General features: G+C 47.5%; 1 protein-coding gene across 3 annotated transcripts; it reads left to right on the top strand.

Moving 5' to 3' along the window:
* Window positions 1-93: 93 nt before the first annotated feature.
* On the top strand, window positions 94-21027 carry Pmm2 (phosphomannomutase 2). Of its 3 annotated transcripts, none has more exons than XM_005391216.2 (8): window positions 94-243; window positions 4492-4603; window positions 6731-6807; window positions 7896-7987; window positions 11214-11313; window positions 11446-11521; window positions 12469-12584; window positions 13445-14181. In XM_005391216.2, exons 1-8 carry the CDS (start codon window positions 178-180, stop codon window positions 13481-13483), a joined length of 678 nt encoding a protein of 225 aa, XP_005391273.1. In that variant the 5' UTR covers window positions 94-177; the 3' UTR covers window positions 13484-14181. The 3 variants fall into 3 exon arrangements, with proteins under 3 accessions (XP_005391273.1, XP_005391271.1, XP_005391274.1); XM_005391214.2 differs by lacking the exon at window positions 13445-14181 and adding an exon at window positions 19369-21027 and having other exon boundaries at window positions 97-243; XM_005391217.2 differs by lacking the exon at window positions 13445-14181 and adding an exon at window positions 19369-21027 and having other exon boundaries at window positions 150-442.
* The last annotated feature ends 220 nt before the right edge of the window (window positions 21028-21247 follow it).

Genomic DNA, 21247 nt, shown 5'->3' with positions numbered 1-21247 from the left:
GCATCTTGGGAGTCGTAGTCCAGGGACAGCGCCTGACCCTCTTCCCAAGCATTGTGGGACCCAGTGGACTTCTCCTCTTCCCGACATGCGCTGCGGCTTGGCGGCCAGACCCGGAAGTTCCGGGCTGAGTTCCTACTGCCAACGAGTCCGATCAAGCGTCCCCCGGAAACCCGAGAGATGGCTGCGACCCGGCCGGCGCTGTGCCTCTTCGATGTGGACGGGACCCTGACGGCCCCGCGGCAGGTAGGCAGTGCTCGGCACACCGGTGGCTGCAAGTGCGGCGCCCTGCTGCTCGCAGAAGGAGCTCCCGACCACCTGGGATGGGCGCCAAGGGGCGACTAAGGACCGTCTCCCCCTGCCGTGGGCTCAGTCCTCATCTTAGAGAATTGAGACTGAAGATCCAACCAGCTCTTTGTGACCTCGGGATACTCAGAGACATAAGGTAGAACCAAAAAAGAGTTTTAAGACGAAGACAGTCTTAAAATGCAGGGGTTTGGAAAATGCAGGTCTAGATTTAACCTCAAGCTGCGGGGAGCGATGGACCTGGATTGGAACGCCACCGCAAGCCCTTTCACCAGCTACGTGACCTCCCCGGTCCTGTCACCTGTGAGCTGTGCCGCGTAGCATATTAAAAACATCGGTTTCCAGACCTCTTGACAGCTGTGTGACCTTGAGCAAGCCAGTTAACCTCTTTGAGCCTCCTTGGCTGTAGCTTTCAATGAGGTCATTACCTGCTCCATATGGTGCTTTTGGTTTTGGTGTTTGGGGGTTTGGGGGTTTTTTTTAGGCTGGTTTTCCCTGTACATTTTGGGCTGACCTTAAACTCACTGTGTAGCTCAGGCAGGCCTCAAACTTATGGCGGTCCTCCTGCCTCAGCCTCCCGAGTCACGGGATTACAGGCATGCACCGCCACCACACTCGGCGCCACGTGGTGTTTTTGAGGATCTAATGAAATTAAGTAAGTTCCTGGAAGTGTCTTGCACAGAGTAGACCTCAAACATTAGTCATCTCCACCAACCCCTGCAGTGAATTGGGATGATGAGAAAAGACCTAGATCATTACGTACTCCCTGCTGAGAGCTTTCTTGGGCCCTGGGAAATATGCTTCCCATTCCTAGAATTTGCTGCTGCAGTCACTGTTAAGTTTCAGTTAAGATCAGCCTTATGGTGAGGCTTGTCTGACCTGTTGCACAAATTGGTCTCTTAAACCCCACTCAAAGGAGATTGGGCCCAAAGGGCCAGACACTTCTCAACTTCCACCCCAGCCTCTTTAGTTTTTGGTGAGGTGTCCTCCGGAAGTCCATGTCAAATGTATGTGACCTTAGCTGTATCATTTTACCTTTCCGAGCCACAGATGTGATCCATCTCGTGGTAACATTCAACTCCAGGTTCTCCAGAGGCCTTTCCTGACTCAGATCAGCACACAGTTGGGTTGTTAAGAGTTATAGGGGGGGGCTGGGGATTTAGCTCAGCGGCAAAAGCGCCTGCCTGGCAAGCGCAAGGTGGTGAGTTCGGTTCCTGGTACCGGAGAAAAACCAAAACCAAAAAAAAAAAAAAAAGAGTTATAGGGGTAAATTGGGATCCACAGTTTACTCTTTGTACAGGGTCACATACTAATTAGTTTAGTTTCCGCAGGCCATATGGTGTATAGTAACTAATCAACTTCAGTGCAAAAGCAGGCATAGATCATATGTAAACACAGAGTGACTGAGTTCCAGTAAAACTTGTTACAAAAGCAAACAGCTGTTCAGTTTGTGCCCGTCCCTGTAGTGGTCTAGGGTTTACCTTTCCAGTCACTTTTGCTTAATGTTGAATACTGTCAGTCTTTCATCTTTTGTCCCAGGTGAAATAGTTGTTACTACCATCTTAAACATACAGAAACTGAGAGCCACTAAAGCTCTGACCTCCTCAGTTTCACATAGCAGACCTTGTACAGGTCGCTGGGCCTCAGGGCATTATTTTTTGTCCAATTTACTGTGCTGAGATGGACACTGTACTGGGTGTTCGGAAGAGTGCCTCTTCCCAGAAAGAATCCTGATATACGTTCATAAAATACAAAATAACTAACCGTATGACCCAGAATGTATTCACTGAAGCATGGTATTCCTTGCTATAAATAATTTTTACACTCAAAAAAAAAAAAAATCTAGCAGAGCATGGTGACCACACAAGTAATCCCAGTACTCAGGAAGCTGAGGCAGGAGGGTCACCATGTGTTCAAGGACAACCTGGGCACTATAGTGACTTCAAACCCAGCCTGAACTACATAGCAGGACCCTATCTCAAAAAATAAATAAAATAAAATAAAATCAATAATTTAAAAAAGAATTTTTCTGGAGGCTGGACACTTTAGGTAAAAGTACTTTAGCAACAGATCATAGTTTTTCCCTCTTTCATGTGTACAATCTAAAAAAAAAAAAAAAAATGAATTCATTTTTTATTGCAGTTGCTGAAGCAGGATATGAGCCAGTCAGGTTAAATCTAATCACCGTAGACTGCAGACATTTGCAGATTTTACTGTTTTAGTAGAAGTTTGTTATACTACATACTTTCCTAAAAGTGCCAATCCATCTAAAATCAATTGGGAGTTAGAACAAAAGTCTACAAACAGAAAGGGATATCATGAAAAGTTCAAACACGAAACATTGAAAACAATGCAGAGAAGCTGGATATGGTGGTGCAGTCCTGTGATCCCAGCACCTGAGAGGCTGAGAAAGGAGGATTGCCATGATTTCCAGGCTAGCCTGGGCTACATAGGGAGGGAGGGAGGGAGGGAGGAAGGAAGGAAGGAAGGAAGGGAGGAAGGGAGGAAGGAAGGAAGGAAGGGAGGGATGCTCTGCTGTGGTTACAACATATGGGTCCTATTTCCTGTCAAGAAGTATTCGCTGCTACTTGGAAGCAAATGGTTTTTAAGAAACCATTCTCATTGCAAAACATGTCATGATGATTGACCACAATGTCGTTTAACTCATCAGTTTACATAAGAATTAGATAAAATACATTGTGCCTTGGGCTTCTGTTCAGAGATGGAAGTATTGCTGCGGTTAGCATGGTTAGTACTGTTTGGGGATTCTTCCATAATTCCTCCCATTCTGATGTCAGGTCTGAGCGAACCACTTGGGGACTCTAACATAAGTGTTCACAGTTCTCACTGACACATAGACACCACTAGGGCAGTTCTGGATTTTATCTAGTAGGTCACGATTCTTCTGCGAGAGATGGGAAAGATTGAAATCTATTATAAGCCCCTCTGTAAAGCTTTATTAATCGTACGTATATGTTACTCTAAAAAATTGTATACTGAAGTGAAGTTAAGCGGTTTATATACTGAGGTTAGGTTAAATAGGTTTTGAAAAAATAAGTATCCAGCCAAGGTTGCTAGAAATGGGCTGGGGTATATGCCAGGTGTGGTGATACACACCTGTAATCCCAGCACTTGGGAGGCTAAGGTAGGAGGATCACTGTGAGTTCGAGACCAACCTGGGATACATAATGAGACTCTTGTCTCAAAAAAAAGGGGGAGCTGGGGTATAGCTCAGTGGTAGAGTACTTGTTCATCCTGGGCAGAGTCCCAAGTTCAGTCCCTGATACCAACACACACACACATACACACACACGCTATAAATAATGAATTATTAAAAATTCATTGTGATTTGTCTTACTATACGGGTATCTTTCCTAGTGTGTAATTTATTTTGAATTATCTCAGTTTGGAATTTGACCAGCATAAAATGATACCAGTAGGGCCACAGTTTATAGATAGGAACTTTTTTTTTCAGCGAAACTAAAAAATATAATGATGTTCTCTTTCTTTGGTTTTTGAGTGTGGGGTTTCTGTTGTTATTGTTGACGTGGTGGTGGTGGTACTGTGTATGAACCTGAGGCCTTACATGTTAGAAACATACTGTATACTCAGCTACATTCCTAGCCATGCTTTGTTTTATGTGATTATAATGAATCCTGAACTTTTTAATTTCATTTTTTTTTTGTTTTTAAATAAACAAGTCTGTAAATGGAATAAATCACATTTGAAAGGAATGAACTAAATCTGTATATTGGGATGGAAGTATCACTATAGTATGGTGCTAAAAAAGGCAAGTTACAGCATACGACATAAAATAATTCATTGATGTTTATGTACCTAATTGTATGTATACATGTTGACAGGCATGTAAATTTATGGAGAAGCAGCAGAATAGTATACAACAAGTGTTAATAAATTGCCTATGTGTTTAAATTTTGGGCAAAAATATGTAAAATTCAATAAGTTTATTCTAGTATAAAGTTAATTACCCAAAATTACAACTAAAATACTTGAAAAATATCTACAGACCTAGCAACTGAACTGGCGTGTATAAAAATAAACATCACGTATAGCAAACATACGCCAATAAAACCAAGTGAATAAAATAAGAGCTGTATACTCTTGCAGTTTCAGTTACTGATTATTTTTGTGGTTCCTGACTCTTGTATTTTCCTTCTTGAAATGTAGAAAATTACCAAAGAAATGGATGACTTCCTACAAAAGTTGAAGCAGAAGACCAAAATTGGAGTGGTAGGCGGGTCGGACTTTGAGAAAGTGCAGGAACAGCTGGGCGCTGATGGTAACTCTGCGTTGCTAGTTACATTTTGGTCAAAGTTAACTGGTCTGTATTGGGACCTGTAACCAAGGGTCCGAGCCATCCCAAACCCCGTCCACATGTGGCATGCTTTCTTCCTTCTTTGGGGAGACATTTTCTCTGCCTCTATATTTCCTTTGCATTTATTCCCAAAAGTCATGCTTTGGCGTTGTTGGTGGAACGCTTTACACTGATTTGTGGGTAGATTCACCTAGAAAGCAGTGTCTGCTTCTTTGCACACGGAACCTTTTGCCTGAATCAACTGCTTGTCTGTACTCTGCCTGTCAGCCTTAGCGCAGGCCCCACCTCCTGCCCTGCTGGTCACCGCAGCGCGGACCGGCCTCGCGACCTGAGCGCCTCCTCACCCCTGCCCTGGCGCAGTGTTCCCCAGAGTTCCTGTATCCTGAGAGCCACCAGCCTCCACCCCGCCCCAAACCACAGTCTCCAGCAGCCCCCGACACTGGAGTCTCACCGGCCGCTTCCCGGGAGATTGCGACTGGATAAGGTCCAGGCAGGACCTGGGCATTGTTAGCAAGTACTCCAAAAGGTGCTGGTGCACAGCCCTGCTAAAGTACACTCTGATTTTTCAAAACTCTGGTTCTGTGTTTGCCTTGAAGACCAGGACTGTGCGGTTTTTCATCTCTGTGACCTCAGGGCCTCTGGAAACTGTTAGACTTGGTGGATTAATGGATTGTTCTCTTCACCCCTGTTGTCCCCAGAGTCCTCACATCTCGGAACCAGCTCTGCTAGAGCAAGGTTTCTCAGCTTTGTCACTGCTGACATTTGGACCCAGATAGTTCTGTTACGGGAGCCCTGTGCATTGTAGGATATTTAACAAAATCCCTTTTCTTTACTCATTAGATTCCTACAGAGTGTACACACACACACACACAGTTTTCACAACTAAAATTGTCTCCAGACGTTGTCAGACACTCCCAGTTAGGAATTCTCTGATTTTTTTTCCTTATATATATATAGTGGGAATTGAACCCAAGGCCTTCAAACTGAGCTCCATTTTCAGCCCATTTTTTATTTTGAGACTATCTCACTAAGTCATTAAGTTGCTCAAGTGAGACTTGAACTTGTGACCCTCCTGCCTCAGCCTCCCATAGTGCCGAGGTTAAGGTGTGAACAACCATGTTTGGCAGGAACTCCCATTTATCTTTTTTGTTTGTTTTACTTATTGAGATACAGTCTCACTGTGTAGATTAGGCTGGCCCTATACTCACTATGTAGCCCAGGCTGACCTCGAACTCACAGCAGTTCTCTTGCTTCAGCCTCCTGAGTGCCACCACACCCTGCTCTGTATGTCTTATCTTACAGTGGAGTTCTGTGAGACTATATTGGGTCATCATTACTACAAGAGTAATGTATACAAACCTTTTAAAGCTTGCTGTTGTACACATTAAGCCCCAGAAATCTGTCACTTGGTCTTGATTGCCCCTCCCGCGTCTGGCGGTGTGTTTGACACACACTGAGAGAGGTACTGTGTCGGTGAGGGACGGTGCACGTTCCGTCACAAGCTGGAGAACGTTGAAGGCCCGCCTGCCTCACCGTCCTCTTACTAAATTACGACTGAGTGCTCCATCCAGTACACAGTGGTGCGGTGCCTGAATTTTGACAAGTGCCTAAAGTTTGAGAATCCCGCTATTACAGTTACGTGATGGTCTCCAAATCTGATGATAAGAATCACCTAAACAGCTTTTTAGAAAAGCAGTCTTAACCTTTCCCCTGGCCATTCTGATTGAGATAGCCTGAGAGCAGAGCATGACAATCAGCATTGCCCTGGTGCTCCTGGTTCGAAGCAAGGTTTGGGCGCCGTGGTGGGCCAGCAGCCTCAGACCGACCAGCCGAAGGCAGGGACTCGGCAGCCCATCCCCAAGTTTCAGTCTCCGGCCCACTCGTTAGCCTTTAAATTGGCAACCAAAGGCCCATTTTTTCTTTTCTCTTTTTTTTAGGAGCTTTTCTCCCTCCTCCCACTCTGTTAAAATGAGATTGTCTTTTACCCTGCTTACTAAAGTTTAGCAGTTTTATTGATGGTGAGTGTTAGCCAAGAAACAAATGTATATTTTGATTTATTACATTCTAAGTTTTCTTTTGTTTTGGTTTTAGTGGTAGAGAAATATAACTATGTGTTTCCGGAAAATGGCTTGGTAGCATACAAAGATGGGAAACTCTTATGTAAACAGGTATGTTGTTAAGTATGGGAACTGTTGTTTACTACTATTAAAATATTTAGAGCTGGACATGGTGGCTCATCCCTATAATCCTAGCACTTGGGAGGCTGAGGCAGGAAGATCACTGTGAGTTTGAGGCCAGCCTGGGCCACATAGTGATTTCAAGGCCAGCCTGAACTACGTACCAAGACGTTGTCCCAAAAAATAAAATAAAATAAAATATTTAAAAGGGTGTTTGACATTGAATGCCTCTGGGAGGGCACACTGAGAAGCTGAGAAACAAGTGGGAATATTTATTCTATATTTATTTAAGATTTAAGTCTTTTTTTCTCCAGTCATATTTTCTTGGTGCATTTTACATATACGTAATGATACATCGTCATAGAGAATTTGTATCTGTACATGATAAAATTTGTTTCTTTCCACATTGCCCTGCCCCCTTCAACTCCTCCTCCTCTCCCCATTTGTAGAAGCTTTGTTTCCATTTTTTTCCTTCTTTTCTCATTTTTTTCCCCTTTCCCTTCTCTCCTTTCCCTCCTCCCTCCCTTGCTCCCCTCCCCATGTGAACGTTTCCTTTCTATTTCACCATAACCTGTTACACACTTTTGTCCTTATTTACACTTGCAGTTTCTCACACCAAAGATTTGAATCTTGAACCGTGTGACTGTTGCATATTGCAAATTGATGACTACATTTTTATATTTGTCTTTCAAGGATACATAAATCTCATATTTCTGTTGCAACCGCAGGAACTGGGCCCGGCTACTGCACTGTAAACATCTTGCAGAGGTCCTGTGTTGCTTTTAGTAGCAGAGGATCATTCTGTGCAGACATAAGGGAAAGCTAAGGCAGAACAAGTGTATTTTCTATTCATGTCTGTTGGTGTTATAATTGAACAAGAGCAACAGCAGTAGACTCTGGACCTTCCAGGAAGTATTTGAAAGATAACGAACAGAAAATGTTCATGGCGTCAGTGGCCCTGGAACACCAGCCTGGTGACTTCCTAGCAGTAGTGGCTAACGATTTAGGTTTGCTACACAGCTGTTTTGAAAATACGTCCTGGTAAATAAGTAACTACAGTTTTTTTTTTTTTAATCTAGAGTATTCAAGGTCACCTGGGTGAGGCCCTAATTCAAGATTTAATCAACTACTGTCTAAGCTACATTGCAAAAATTAAACTCCCAAAGAAAAGGTGGGTTTTTGCTTTTAGCAAAAGAGCTCTGCTAAAATGTGGAGTCGTGTCATTTGGTGGGTTAATGCTTGTGGATATGCGAAGCCCAGCATTTAAGGAGGAATAATTGGAAAGGATTTCTAAAGCCGACAGTGTGAGGCTTGTGTGGGAGGTGGCGAATCCACATGTAGTTAATCAAACACGCCATGGAAAGTGTGCACCTTTGGAGGCTGTGAGAGGAACCCCGTGTAAAAAGAACAGCAGAACCCCTAGGTCTGAAGTTTCATAATTGGACACTTCCAAGCCAGATCCCACACAACACCAAATCTTACATAAAATCCAAATTAATTGCTGTCATTTAAAAATGAGTCTCCCCGGGGGGTAGTGGCGCACGCTTGTAATCCCAACACTCAGGAGGCTGAGGCAGGAAGATGGTTGCGAGTATAGGCCAGCCCAGGATACATAGCAAGTTTAAGGCCAGCCTGGACTACATAGTGAGACCCTGTCTCCAAAAAATAAAAATGAGTCTGATTTCTCTTTTCCAACCATGTGCGTTTCTGGCTCCTGCTGGCAGATGTGAAGACCTGGCTGTCTGGCTTGTCGCTGCCACACGGCAGCCCCTCTCTCCCGCACACCCAACCCACAGCCCTTGTTCCAGGCTTTCAGAGCCCACTTCCCACTCTCTGACCCCTGCAGACCTTGGAGTGGGGTCTGCCTCCTGGTTTGGCTGCTGCTCCATCATAATCCCCCTTCTGAGACTCGCGGCGATGCACCTCGTCAGGCCCACCGTGCAGGGATTGGCAGGGAGTGGGCTCACAGGCTAACTGGCTCTTTCTTAGTAATGAGAGGTTGAGGTGATTCTTTGACACTTTTTTTCTTCCCAGTTTTCAGTAGTTACTAAGTAGCATCTTTAATCAGCAGGGAGACAAAAGTCTTTGCCACTAACATTTAGTGTATGCTGCACTCCAGAGGCTGCTCCGGGCTGTCAGAATGCCTAGCCACTGCCTCCCACAGCTTCTCCAGTGGGCCTGCAGGAGCTTCTCTGTACTGGGGCGGGTGTCGGTGGTACTTGCAGTTGGGTGATGGGTGTGAGCGGGTTCCTTATCTATTCTGCTTATGTTTATATATGGTAGAAATCCCCCATGTGAAAAGTTAAAATACACATATTTCCAGTCCATTCCACCCTTACTTTGGGCTAAGCATTTTGTTTTGTTTTGTTTTGTTTTTCCTTCCTGTACCAGGAATCAAACTCACGACCTTGCACTTGCCAGGCAAACACTTTTGCCACTGAGCTACATCCCCAGCCCCTGGGCTAAGCATTAATGGAGGGTTTTTTAAAAAAAAAAAAAAAAAAAAGGACAAAGCATAATGCCGTCCTCAAAGTACTTTTTTTTTTTTTTTTTTTTTTAGTTTTTCTCTGGTACTGGGAACTGAACTCACGACCTTGCACTTGCCAGGCAGGCGCTTTTGCTGCTGAGCTAAATCCCCAGCCCCTCAAAGTACTTTTAGTCTGAGGAAGGAGACAGATGCACAGCTGTAATTGCAGAATAGTGTAAGGAAGCTGCCTCGGGAAGCTGAACTGAGACTCACAGTTATCCATGTTCTGCACGACTATTAACCATGTGCTGTCCCTAAGTCAGGCTGTAAAACCTCAGATAGCCAGGAGTCTTGACTACCCTGATCCATGTTTTTCAGAAGACCTCCATCCATGCTTTGGGAGTGAGTAATATGTCCTTGGGTTGGGGGAAATAACTGTGCTTATTGAATAAGTATCTGATAGCTTAGGACCAGTGGCCCTAGAGTCGCCCCGGGAGTGGTCAGCAGCCCCATAGTTCCTCGGTGGCATGTAGATGTAAAGGACAGGGCTGGGTGTCCCAAGTCTGGGACATCACAGACACGGGGTCTTTGGAAAACTTTTATTAGGTACTTGTGATTGTATATTATTTATCACTTCCTTTGCAAGGTGAGCACAGCAGGGGGTGGGATCCGGCTGCCAGAGTTTGCTTGTACCTTACTTGAACAATATTTAGTTGCTTCCCAGTTTCCAAAGTAACTCTACATAGACTGGTACATTGCATTTGATCTTCACAGAACCCTTCAGAGGTCACCAGGGCAGCGCCATAACCTCTTTCTGTAGATGAGCTAGCAGGGGTGTAGGTGCCCAGGGCGGGACAGCCTAGTAAGAGGCTGTGCTTAGCTTCGCACCTGACACGTGGCCTCTAATTATTTACAGCGGCAGGTAGCCGGAGGTCGGGATCGTGTGATGAAGGCCATGGGCAGAGATCACGGATACTACTCCAGCTGGCTTGTAGGCTCCACCGTGCATAGTTGGTCACAAAATGGTGGAAGTTCATTTTTAAAAATGAGTACGTAGCTTTAGGTTATCTCAGTTTTAGAAACTGTTCTGAGACTGACACTGGAGACATGGTAGGAAAAACTGTTTTTCAAGCTCTTCATTCAGAGTGACTAAGGCGGTGTCATGCTGTTCTCGTTTTCTGCGATCAAATCAGACCTTTGGGAGCAGTGTGCCGCTGGGTAAATTGAGTTTCCTCAGCTCGGACTGAGGCTGTCTGGATGACTCTCAGAACCTGTCAGTGCAGCCTTTTTTGCTTAATGCAGTCGGTCTGTGTGGGAGCTCACGAGCAAAATAAGTGTCCAGGAAATGTGTTTTCCAACTCCTTAGGGCACAAGGGACTGCTTCTGCAATGCCGGTGGTCATTTTCGTAGCTCTTTATTAACCATAAAATCTTCCCAGCCGCAGCACTGCCCAGAGCCACAAATGTGTTTTTAAATTTCCTGTAGCCACATAAAACCAGAAAGGAATAGGTGAAATTAATTTTTTAGTAATTTATCTTTAACTCAGTATATCCAGAGTATCATTTTAACAAACAGTATCAAACACTGCGGGTGATGATTACACTCCTTTCTTTTAGTGTGTCTCAAATCACATCCGGGCGTAGCCACATCTCAAGGCTGTGTGACCCTGTGTTCAGGGTTACTTTGTGGCACAGCTCTGAGAAACGTGGGTCTTGTCCCCTCTACTTTTTAGAACCACTCAACTTTTTAGCAGTTTACCTGTCTATAACGTTGCCCAGGGACTAGGGACGTGGCTCAGTGGTAGAGCTCTTGCCTTGCATGCACAAGGCCCCGGGTTCAATCCCCTGCACCACAAAAAAAAAAAAAGATTATAATGTTGCCCATCTCAGTGAGGTGTTTTAGGGACCCTCTGTCCCCTTTCCCTCCCCAGGGGTACTTTCATTGAATTCCGAAATGGGATGCTGAATGTGTCCCCTATTGGAAGAAGCTGCAGCCAAGAAGAACGCATTGAATTCTATGAACTCGATAAAGTGAGTCCTTCCGAACTGTCCTGGGGAAATGGCTGGGTTTGTGACAGTAAGACGTGCAACGTTGTGACCAGAATTTCAGATACTTCTTCTACGCTGTAATACAATGCCGATTGCTGTCTTTGTTTTCCTCAGAAGGAAAACATAAGACAGAAGTTCGTCGCGGATCTGCAGAAGGAGTTTGCAGGAAAAGGCCTCACCTTTTCCATAGGTACGGTCTACCTCACTGTGTTCCGGGCCTTGTCCCCATCCCCCAGCACTGCTGTTGGTTGTGCTGCTGAGACTGACTGTGCTCGGTGTCACGGGCGCAGGAAGATATGTGAGCGGTGCAGCCTGTAGGGGGAGCCAGTTACTTTCTTCAGCAGCATCTGCCATCGCTGGATTTGCCCCACAGCCAGAAATGGCTTCCCCGCTGTTGTGTTTGGTTTGTTTTTTTTTTCCCAGTACTGAGGACTAAACCTAGGGCCTCAGGTGAGCTAGGCAAGTGTTCTACCACTGAGCTACACTGCCCAGCCCTTTTTAAAATTTTTTTTTTAGCGTGAGATAGGGTCTGTCAGTTGCCCAAGGTAGGCTCACACTTGCGATCCTCCTGCCTCCAGCTCCCGAGCCGCTGAGATTATAGGCATGTGCCGCTGCACCTTACTCTGTGCCTGTTTCTACGTCCTCATGCGGCAGGATTCCCTCTGTCTGTGTCTGTCTCCTTGGTCAGAAGAGGAGCAGAGAAGCACTGTAGTAAACTCCAGAAGAGAGACAGAATGTGGACTTCATAGATAAGTTAAAATAACAGGGCACACCTATAATCCAGGCACCCAGGGGGCTGAGGCAGGGAGGATCACCACAAGTTCAAGGACAGCCTGAACTGCATAACAAAACCATGTCTCCAAAAACAAAAAGTTAAGTTCTACAGTCTGCACCTAAAGTAGTGTAAGTAGCAAAGGAGGGTATAAAATTCCAGGCTTGGACAGTGTAGTTGCTGACAAAGAGTAAACAGTAAGTTTTCTTCAGTGACGCATCTTTGTGTGGGGTGGGGGGAAGTGCCGGGGTAGAACCCAGGATCTCCCACATGCCAGGCAAGCTTTCTCAGCGAGTTGTACCTCCATCCCTCATGGGCCTGTTTGGCACCCTTAGCTTTTGTATATATTCTCCCCCACCTGGCAGGAGGCCAAATCAGCTTTGACGTGTTCCCTGACGGATGGGACAAGAGATACTGCCTGAGACATGTGGAGAGTGACGGTTATAAGACCATTTACTTCTTTGGAGACAAAACTATGCCGGTAAGTAGGAAAATGTTTTTGCAGCTTCATTACTCAGTTCAGGCTTGAAAGGGGTATGAGCAGGACTCAGGCTATTTTCCCTGCACACACACACTTCACCCGCCAGCCCCACTCCACTTGGGTGATGGCTTCTGCCCTAGAGAGGGGTGTGAGGCAGCTTCTCTCCCCTCCGAGCTCAGATAGCCGGTGCCCAGGATCAGACTGCGTGTTAACCGATCCTTTTGGGTTTGGCTTGTGAATTAAACATTTCCCACTTCAAGTGCCTTCCAGAGCACCAGTCTTTGGTGGTGTGGTCAAATGCTTTGTATTTCAAAGCCCTTGCTGTTTTTGTCTTTTTTTTTTTTTTTTTTTTCCGGTACCAGGAATCAAACTCACGACCTTGCGCTTGCCAGGCAGGCGCTGTGCCACTGAGCTAAATCCCCAGCTCGGTCTTGTTTTACTATACGCCCCCCACCCCAGGTTTTTACTGTAAATCAAGCGCTGGGAGTCATAGGTGCTGGGATGGTAGGGACTCTCAGGAAAAGGCACCAGGGGTAGTTCAGAGGTAGGGTCAGTCCTGACCGGCAGACGCAGAGGGCACTGGGAACTGTTGGGGTCAGCGGGGGTCGGAAATCCCCGTCCAACACAAAATCCAAGGTGGGGGCTGAGCACAGCCGTGGGAAACTAGAGGCAGATTCCCCAGAGCCACAGTGGCAGCACAGTGGGGCTGTCCCTGGATGGGCAGACCCTGCTGCCCAGAAGCTTGAGCCTCAGCTCCTTGCTGCCCATCTTGGTCTTACCACCTCAGTGAGCTGTATCCCTTCAAATTTCTCTGCTTCCCTTGCGTGTGCTCCCCAGGGTGTCTCCTCCCTTGCCTTTAGGGGTTCCAGTTCAAACTGCACCCAGCAGGTGCAGCATAACTGATGCAGACGCAGAGTCCTCATCCCTCTGATCACTGGGCCACTCCAGAAACCTGCTGCTCTTCTAATGGCCCCGTGCGTGAGTTCTGCCTTCCAGCAAGGCCCCAGTGTGAAGGGGACTCCGGGGGCTGTAGGCGTACTTCCTGCTTTCAGAATGACAAAGCCAGGATGTGAAGGGGTCCATGACATAACTAATGACAGAGCCAGTGGCTGCAGAACAAATCGATCAGCTCTTTGTTTTAAATTGCTTTATTGAGGTATAACCGATATACAAAAGCTGTAAATATTTAGTAAGTGCGATTTTGATGAGTTTGTACATCTCTGTGCATCTTTGGTTCTGGAGGGGTTAGTAATGATGTTTTTATAACACTTAATATGAGATCAACCCTCTTAACAAAACTTTAAGTGGACACTGTAATATTGTTACCTATAGTCACTGTGAACTTGATTTACTAGAACTCGATTGAACTTATATAAATGAAACTTTATACCCACTAGACAGCTCCTCTCCCCTCCCCTGCCTTCTTTCTCTGTTCTTCATTTGGAATCATCCAGTATTTGTCCTTCTGTAACTGGTTTATATCACTTAGTGAAATGTCCTTCAGGTTAATCCATGTTGTGCAAGTGACAGGATCTCCCTCCTTTTTAAGGCTGTATAATATTCCACTTTGTGAATGAATATATATATACACAGTTTCTTTATTCATCTGTCCTTCTCTTGGCCATTAGGCATAACGCTGCCATGAACATGGAAGTTTAGGTATCTCTGCAACATCCTGATTTCATTCTTTTGTCTATATACGTGTGGATTGAAGAGTTACACATACGTCTAGGGGCTGGAAATCTCCTAGAAGAAAACAGGGGAAAGCCAGGGGGAAGGGACTTTGGCCTTTGCAGTGCTTTCTTAGATCTGATCCCAAGGGCACACACAACACAACCAAAATAAGCAAGTGGGATTATGTCAGGCTGCAGAGCTGCTGCACCCAACGGAAGCAGGTGAGTGAAACAGCAGCCTGTGCAAGGGAGAAAAATATATGAAAACCGCATGTCGTTAAAGGGCTGCTATCCAAAATATATAAGAAACTCCTGCCACTCAATAGCAAAAAAATAATGCAGTTTAAAGGTGGAGAATGTACATTTCTCCAAAGAGTGGCCCACAGATATGTCAGAAAAGGGTCATTGTCCCTAATCATCAGGGAGATGCAAATCCAAACCACCGTGTGGTCATCGTGGATGTGCGGGGGTGGCTGCTAAAGAAGGAAGAAAAGCCCAGAAGTAAATGTTGGCCGGAGAGTGGAGGAGTTGCCACACCCTTGCACTCGTGGGGGTGTGACATGGCACAGCCAAGATGGAAAACACTATGGAGTTTCCTAAAAAAATTAAGAACAGGCCAGTGTGGTGGTGCATGCCTGTAACCCCAGCACTCTGAGAGACTGAAGCATGAGAATTCCCAGTTGAAGCCCAGCCTGGGCAACGTAACAAGTTGGTGAGACCCTGTCTCAAAATTTTAGAAATTTTATAATGGGCTGGAGATGTAGGTCAGTGCAAATGTCCTGGGTTCAGATCCTACTACCAGCAAAAAAAAGTTAAATATAGAACAACATGTGATCCAAGAATTCTACTCCTGCGTGTATTTCCAAAAGCATTGAAGTCAGGATTTCAAAGGAACATAGGTTCTTTAAATCAGTACGCATTTCATTACAAGCTGTCTCTTCAGCAGAGTGAAAAGAATCTTGTTCTGATTCCCCAGTGAAAGAAATGTAGCATTTCACCTTGGTTTTTGTTTTGTTTTTGTGGTGATAGAACCCATGGCCTCCCCAACAATGAATGTAATCATTAGGTACTGCAAATATGAACTAATTAAAATTAAAAATTAACTTTAAAAAAGATCCCTTGGGGCCGGGGATATAGCTCAGTGGCATAAGCGCCTGCCTGGCAAGTGCAAGGTCCTGAGTTCGATTCCCCGGTACCCAAAAAAAAAAAGATCCCATGGCCTCATACATGATGTTAGAAACACACTCTACCACTGACCTGCATCCCCTGCCCTCAGCCTTGTTCTTAATGACAGAGATGGCTTATAACCATATCCCTTTTTAGAACTGCTTTGGATGCAGAAATGTTTGAATTCCGGTTTCGGGGGGGGAAAACTCGCTATCTGCTGTAATATCTTTTAAAAATTAAGGTAATAAAACTACACCCAGAATGTAAGGAATGCCCAGAAGTTTCGTTAGTCCTGCTGTCATTTCTTACAAAAAGAGAAGAGAGCTATTAAAACATCTAACAGATTTTATCAGTAAGGATAACCTTTGTGGTGTGTGCAGGTAGAAGCCTCAGTTGGAATGGAAGACAGTCCTGGGATAATCAGAAAATGCTCAGAGGATGTTGTTTGCCACACACTGATTCAGGTTTTGTTTATAGTGTAAGTGTGCATGGACAGCAAGAGTCTGGACTATAGGCTACAGCGGGGCCGTTTGTGCTGGGGGTGGATATGCACACAGCAAGGACCCACTGGCTTTCCAGTGGGGTCGGGACACAGGCTGTAGACAGCCCTGACACTCTCCCTCTTTGGCTCTATGTCAGAGGATGACCAGGTTCCCCACTACACTGTTTAGTTCAGCGACAGCCTCTGTAGAACAGGGCAGGGTGGGGGTACTCGCCAGCACCCCGCTGTCTGCGCTGCTACAGCCTCCTGTTTGCTCAGAGCTTGGGCTTTTAGGCATTTAACAGGCTGACTTCAGTGAGCAGAGGCCCCTGCCGTGGGCTCACTGAGTACACTGCCACAGAGATACGAGTGTTCTTCACCCTCCCGTCCTTCCCTCCCTTTGTCTTCTCTGGGAACAGGGTTTTTGTTCTCAGCGCTGGGAGCAGGCAGGTAACTGAGCTTCCTCTGCAGGAATCCAGGAACCTTGGGTGCATATGCAAATACAGTGTTTGACATTCCCAGTTCCCTTAAGCCTGTTCTAGAGGGCACTCCTGTCACCAGCGTGGGGCTTGGTTCCGCTCTGCCGGCCTCAGACCTATGTGGCGTGTAGGCTCAGGGTAGCCCAGGAAAGAGCCCGACATGCTGTGGGAGGTGGAAAGGCCTGAGCTTGGTGGTGTTCGAGGCAGGTGGCCCTCAGGAGCAAGGACAGCTGAGGAGGGACCCTGTGTGGCCCACCCAACAGGGCAGGAGGCTTTCGTCTTCCTGGACATTTTGATTCTCCACCTGGCCAGCTTTATGAAGTGTCGGTGAGTGTCATGGGTGCAAAAGCTCACTTATATTCCACTGTTGCCTCCCGTGCCCCCTGGCAGGGCCATGGAGGCTTGTGCTAAGGTAGGCATCTGTCGGGCCACGTCTGTGCCCTCGTTACATTTTCTGTTGGGGGGGCTGACATGGCAGTGTCACGGGCCAGTGTAAAACCTTCTGGGTTTGGAGGTCTCTCCTCCCAAGTAATGGCTCTCTGCTGTCCCACCCTGCCTGGCTGCGGGAGCCTCCTGACTACCCGGCCAGCTTCCACCTTCAGGGCCTCAGCTCCTTCCATTCTCCAGAGAAATCTGTTGTTAGGCAATCCAGTTGTGTTGTGTTGCTTCCCCTAAGATCCCAAGTGCTTCATTGAGGTCTCTGGAGCTCTCCGTGGCCCACCTGGCTCCAGCTGACCCTTCCAACCCTGCCTCCTCGCTCCCCAGTGTCTGCCCAGGTTCACTCTTTTTTTTTTTTTTTTTGGTTTTTCTCCGGTACCGGGAACCGAACTCACGACCTTGCGCTTGCCAGGCAGGGGCTTTTGCCACTGAGCTAAATCCCCAGCCCTGCCCAGGTTCACTCTTGGCTTTGGCTCACCCTCAGGGGCCATGCCCTCACTTCTTTCAGGTCTGCTCAGAAGCCCTCTGTAAGCTCCTGATCCCTACTCTTCCAGTCCTTTCCCTTGACCACCAAACCTTAAAGATCTATTAGTTCACGGTTAGCCTTCCCCCGGCAAAGTCCCCAGGCAGCCCTGATGCCTGCTCTGTGCACCACTGTGCTCCAGCTTCGGGATCCACGCCTGGCAGGTGGTAGTGCTCCCCAAAGCCCCGTTAATTCCGGAGTACTTACTCCTTCCTCCGACATCAGGTGAGACACGGAGGGAGCATGTCCCAGACAAATGCTTGGTTCTGAGGCTTCCACATTTTGCCTTTGTTAGCCTCTGTGATTTTTACTCACCGTGCTGTTCCTAGAAGAAATGTGACATTTAATCATAAGAATTTCACATGTATTTGGGGAGCAGATACCGGCCACAAACTCAGGACTGTCAACGACCCAAAGCCCTTGACTGCATAGAAGCTTGCCCCAAGTTCCTGGCCTGAAATGTTCCCTCCTGAAGTCCTGAACTTCACCTCCACCTGGGGAGTTTGTCTGGGAGTGGCTTGTGCTTACAAAAACAAGATGACTCATAATTTTCAGTGCCAGTTCAGCCTTTAAAAGGATGTCCAGTTTTCCAGAGAATTACAGTGTTCTCCATATTGGCCTCCTGTTTTGTGCTTTATGAGAAAAATCCATTCGTTCTACACACTCGTTGATTGCACTATAAATTGATTTTTTTCCAGTTTTAGAATTGAACTGCGGGGGCTGGAGATACACCTCAGCGGTACAGTGCCCACCTAGCAAGCACAAGGTCCTGCATTCGATTCCCGGCACCAAAAAAAAAAAAAAAGAATTTCATACTCAGTTTGATGAGGAAAGTTTGGGAAACCCCATGACAAGGAAAGCAGGGGCTTTCCTGCATGGCTGGGGGTTTTTGGAGCAGCAGGCAGTCCAGTCGGGGAACCTGTGGCTGGTGCAGCTGGTCGGGGCACTCAGCTTGGTTTCTGGACACCTGCCTCAATGTCAGCACATACCCATGTCTTACCAGACGCCCAGGCGTGGCCTTTGTAAAAGCAGCCGTTTTAGCTGGGCATGGTGGGACAGGCCTGTCATTCCCCCCTTTTGGGAGGTTGAAGCAGAAGGACTGCTCTGAGTTCAAGGCCACAGTGAATTACAGAGCAAGACCCTGTCTCAAAAAAACAAAAATAGTGCCAGGGATGTAGCTCAGCAGCATAAGCACTTGCCTGGCAAGCCTGAGGTCATGAGTTCGATTCCTGGTACAAAAAAAAAAAAAATCAAAAAACCAAAAATAAAAACAGACGCTTCAGTGGCCTCACAGCCTCGGGTTAAACTGCCCACACCTGTGCCCCTTGAAGCACTCCAGGTGATGTAGTGGCTGAAAATGCTTAGCTGTGGAGCAGGTGCAGCTGGTCACCTCCAGGCGCTGCCATGGTGAACTCGCTGCCGTCACACAAGGCCACAATCAGGGCCCCATCATCCCCCTCCAGAGGGAGATGTTGCCCACAGCCGCACCCCTGGTCACTGTTGAACCAGGGTCCGACCCAGGCCGCCCGCTGCAAAGATCACACACTCGCAACAGCTGGGGCACTAGCCAGCTGGGGCTGTTTTTTAAATTTAATGAAACCCAGGTAAATTCAGCTGTCACACTAGCCATGCCTCAGTGCCCTGTGGCCGCAACCCTGCTCCAGCTCTTGGCCTGCCTGGGCTCTCAGGACTTGGAGAAGTTTGGGTGTGGCTAAAACAAATTGATGCTGTGAGAATTCTGTTGTTCATTGTGCTTGTTTCTTTACGGAAAAATAAGCCTTAGGTCATCACCAGAGCATCATGATTCTTTTCATAAGCATAATTACATGTTCCCAGCTTAATTGCAGTTCTAGAGGAGATTAAAGTGCTTTCTCAATAATGGCTGCACTGGTGTTGGTCCCCTCCTGGAAACAGGCACCTGGAGAAATTCTCCCAGCACAGTAAGATCTTAGGCTCCCGGGCCCTAGCGGCCATGGCTGAGGATAGAGTGGAGCCTCTGCATTTGTGCGTTGTGTCTTTGCAGGGTGGCAATGACTACGAGATCTTCACAGACCCTCGAACCGTGGGCTACACCGTGACAGCGCCCGAGGATACACGCAGGATTTGTGAAAAGCTCTTCTCGTAATACAGAAGAGGAGGGGTCGTGGCCAACATGCCGGAAAGGTCACTGGGGGGCAGAGCCATGGCCCTGACGTACGTGCATGCTACATGCACCACCACCCCCAGCCTGGCCCTCTGCACTGTCCAGTCACGCACAGGCCAGGCAGCAGCCTCTGGGACAGGAGGTCACCCCACACCCCACTGGCACATTCCTCTACCTCCACTGCCAGAGCAGCCAGGAGGGAGGAGAAAGACTCCAGAATGCTCTGGGCTGGAGGAGTAACTCTATGGTGCAGGATGCCTGGATTCTACAAAAAAAAAAAGCAATAGGGAGGCTGAGGCACAAGGGTTGCTGTAAGTTGAAGGGGTCAACCTCAGCTACAAAGTGAGTTCAAGGCCACCCTGAACTGCATAGTAAAACCCTGTCTCAAAAAAAAAAAAACCTCGCAGGAACAGCAACAAAAGACCTTGTCCTCTAGCCCCCAGTGTGGGATCCACCTGATGCCTGCACTCAGATTACACGTGGCTTGTTTTGAAACTGCCCAGTCATTCTAGAACGATACAGAACAAATGTGCCTGGGCCTCCCTGTGGGTCTTGTGAAAATTTAACAGCTGTTAATGTCCAGAGCTCTGCGTTGTCAGCACCAAAAGGGAGTTGGATGTTGAGAAAGAGGAGGGGCCATCTGCAGTGACCACCCACCCCCAGGTAGAAGGCGCCAGCCCACCCCTACCCCAACTCTGAATGGAGGCTGGGATCCTGAGCACAGTGTGACATTAGGCCAAGTGACTGCACACACTGTTTTCCAGCTACTTCCTGTTTCATGAGCCACAGACCTCAGCATGGCCTGCCAGACCGGCGGCTGGCCAAGTGACCACTGACCCCATGGAGTTTGCACCTTGGCTGTCCTGGAGCTTACGGCAGCTCCCTAGCCATAGTGAACAGTTGGTTCCTTCCCTGTAGGCACCGGTCCTAGAAGGCAGAGGACCCATCAGCCCTTTCCGTGTGGGCTGGATGCTGCCTGGGTTTGCAGCAGCTCAGTTTGCAAGGTTAGGTGTCACCAGGGCCACCCTGTCCAGGTGGGACCTGGCTCCTCAGGCAACGGTTACAGGAGCAGCGCCTGCACACTGGGGTGTCTGCTGCTGCCCAGGTCCTAGTCCAGACCTTGGCCTGAGGGGTGGGAGCTACCACTGCCCTCCACCTCCCCTCTGCCTTTTTCAGGGACCTGGCTGGGAGATTCCCAAGAACGGTTCCGGAGCCACTTTGCAGTAACTGGAAACACTGGGACTCACAGTCCCTCCAGGCAGGTTGATGCTGGGGCCCAGGGGCCACCAGGTTCTCCCCATAGGTATGGCTGCCGCCAGCTCCTGCCGCCCAGCTGCTGGGGCTCAGCATCAGTGAGGTGAAAGCCCGCAGTAACCCACACCTGCCCCTCACCCCTCTCCCACACCGGTGGGTGTCTCAGGGTTTTTTTTTCTCTCTCTCCCGGGTTTCTAAGACCTGGCCGCCCTGCGGCCTGGCTGAGTTTTGCAAATGGTACTGTAACAGATGAAGCGCAGCACAGTAAAGCAACTTCGCCCTTCACCATTCTCCTGTGACTTTCTTCCTCTGTCAAGTGGGTGGTGATGTGAAGGAGTAGCAATTTATCTTCTCAGATTCTGAAGGAAACCCACCTGATGGCTGAGCACGGCTCTCTGCTCTGGTGGTTTTTTGTTTCGGTTTGGTTTGGTTTTTGTCTTTTTGAGACAGGGTCTCGCTGTGCAGTTCAGGCTGGCTTTGAGCTCACTTTGTAGCCCAGGCTGGT

This window comes from Chinchilla lanigera, unplaced genomic scaffold (genome assembly GCF_000276665.1).
Source record: "Chinchilla lanigera isolate Chin_1 unplaced genomic scaffold, ChiLan1.0 scaffold00041, whole genome shotgun sequence".
Classification (NCBI taxonomy): Eukaryota; Metazoa; Chordata; class Mammalia; order Rodentia; family Chinchillidae; genus Chinchilla; species Chinchilla lanigera.
This window is presented reverse-complemented; position numbering and strand designations above follow the sequence as displayed.

Excerpts from the sequence above, each read along its gene's own strand:
- Pmm2 (XM_005391214.2), top strand. The coding sequence starts at position 178 with ATGGCTGCGACCCGGCCGGCGCTGTGCCTCTTCGATGTGGACGGGACC. Across the intron at positions 244-4,491 it reads CCCTGACGGCCCCGCGGCAG|AAAATTACCAAAGAAATGGA; the intron begins GTAGGCAGTGCT and ends CTTGAAATGTAG. Across the intron at positions 4,604-6,730 it reads GGAACAGCTGGGCGCTGATG|TGGTAGAGAAATATAACTAT; the intron begins GTAACTCTGCGT and ends TTTTGGTTTTAG.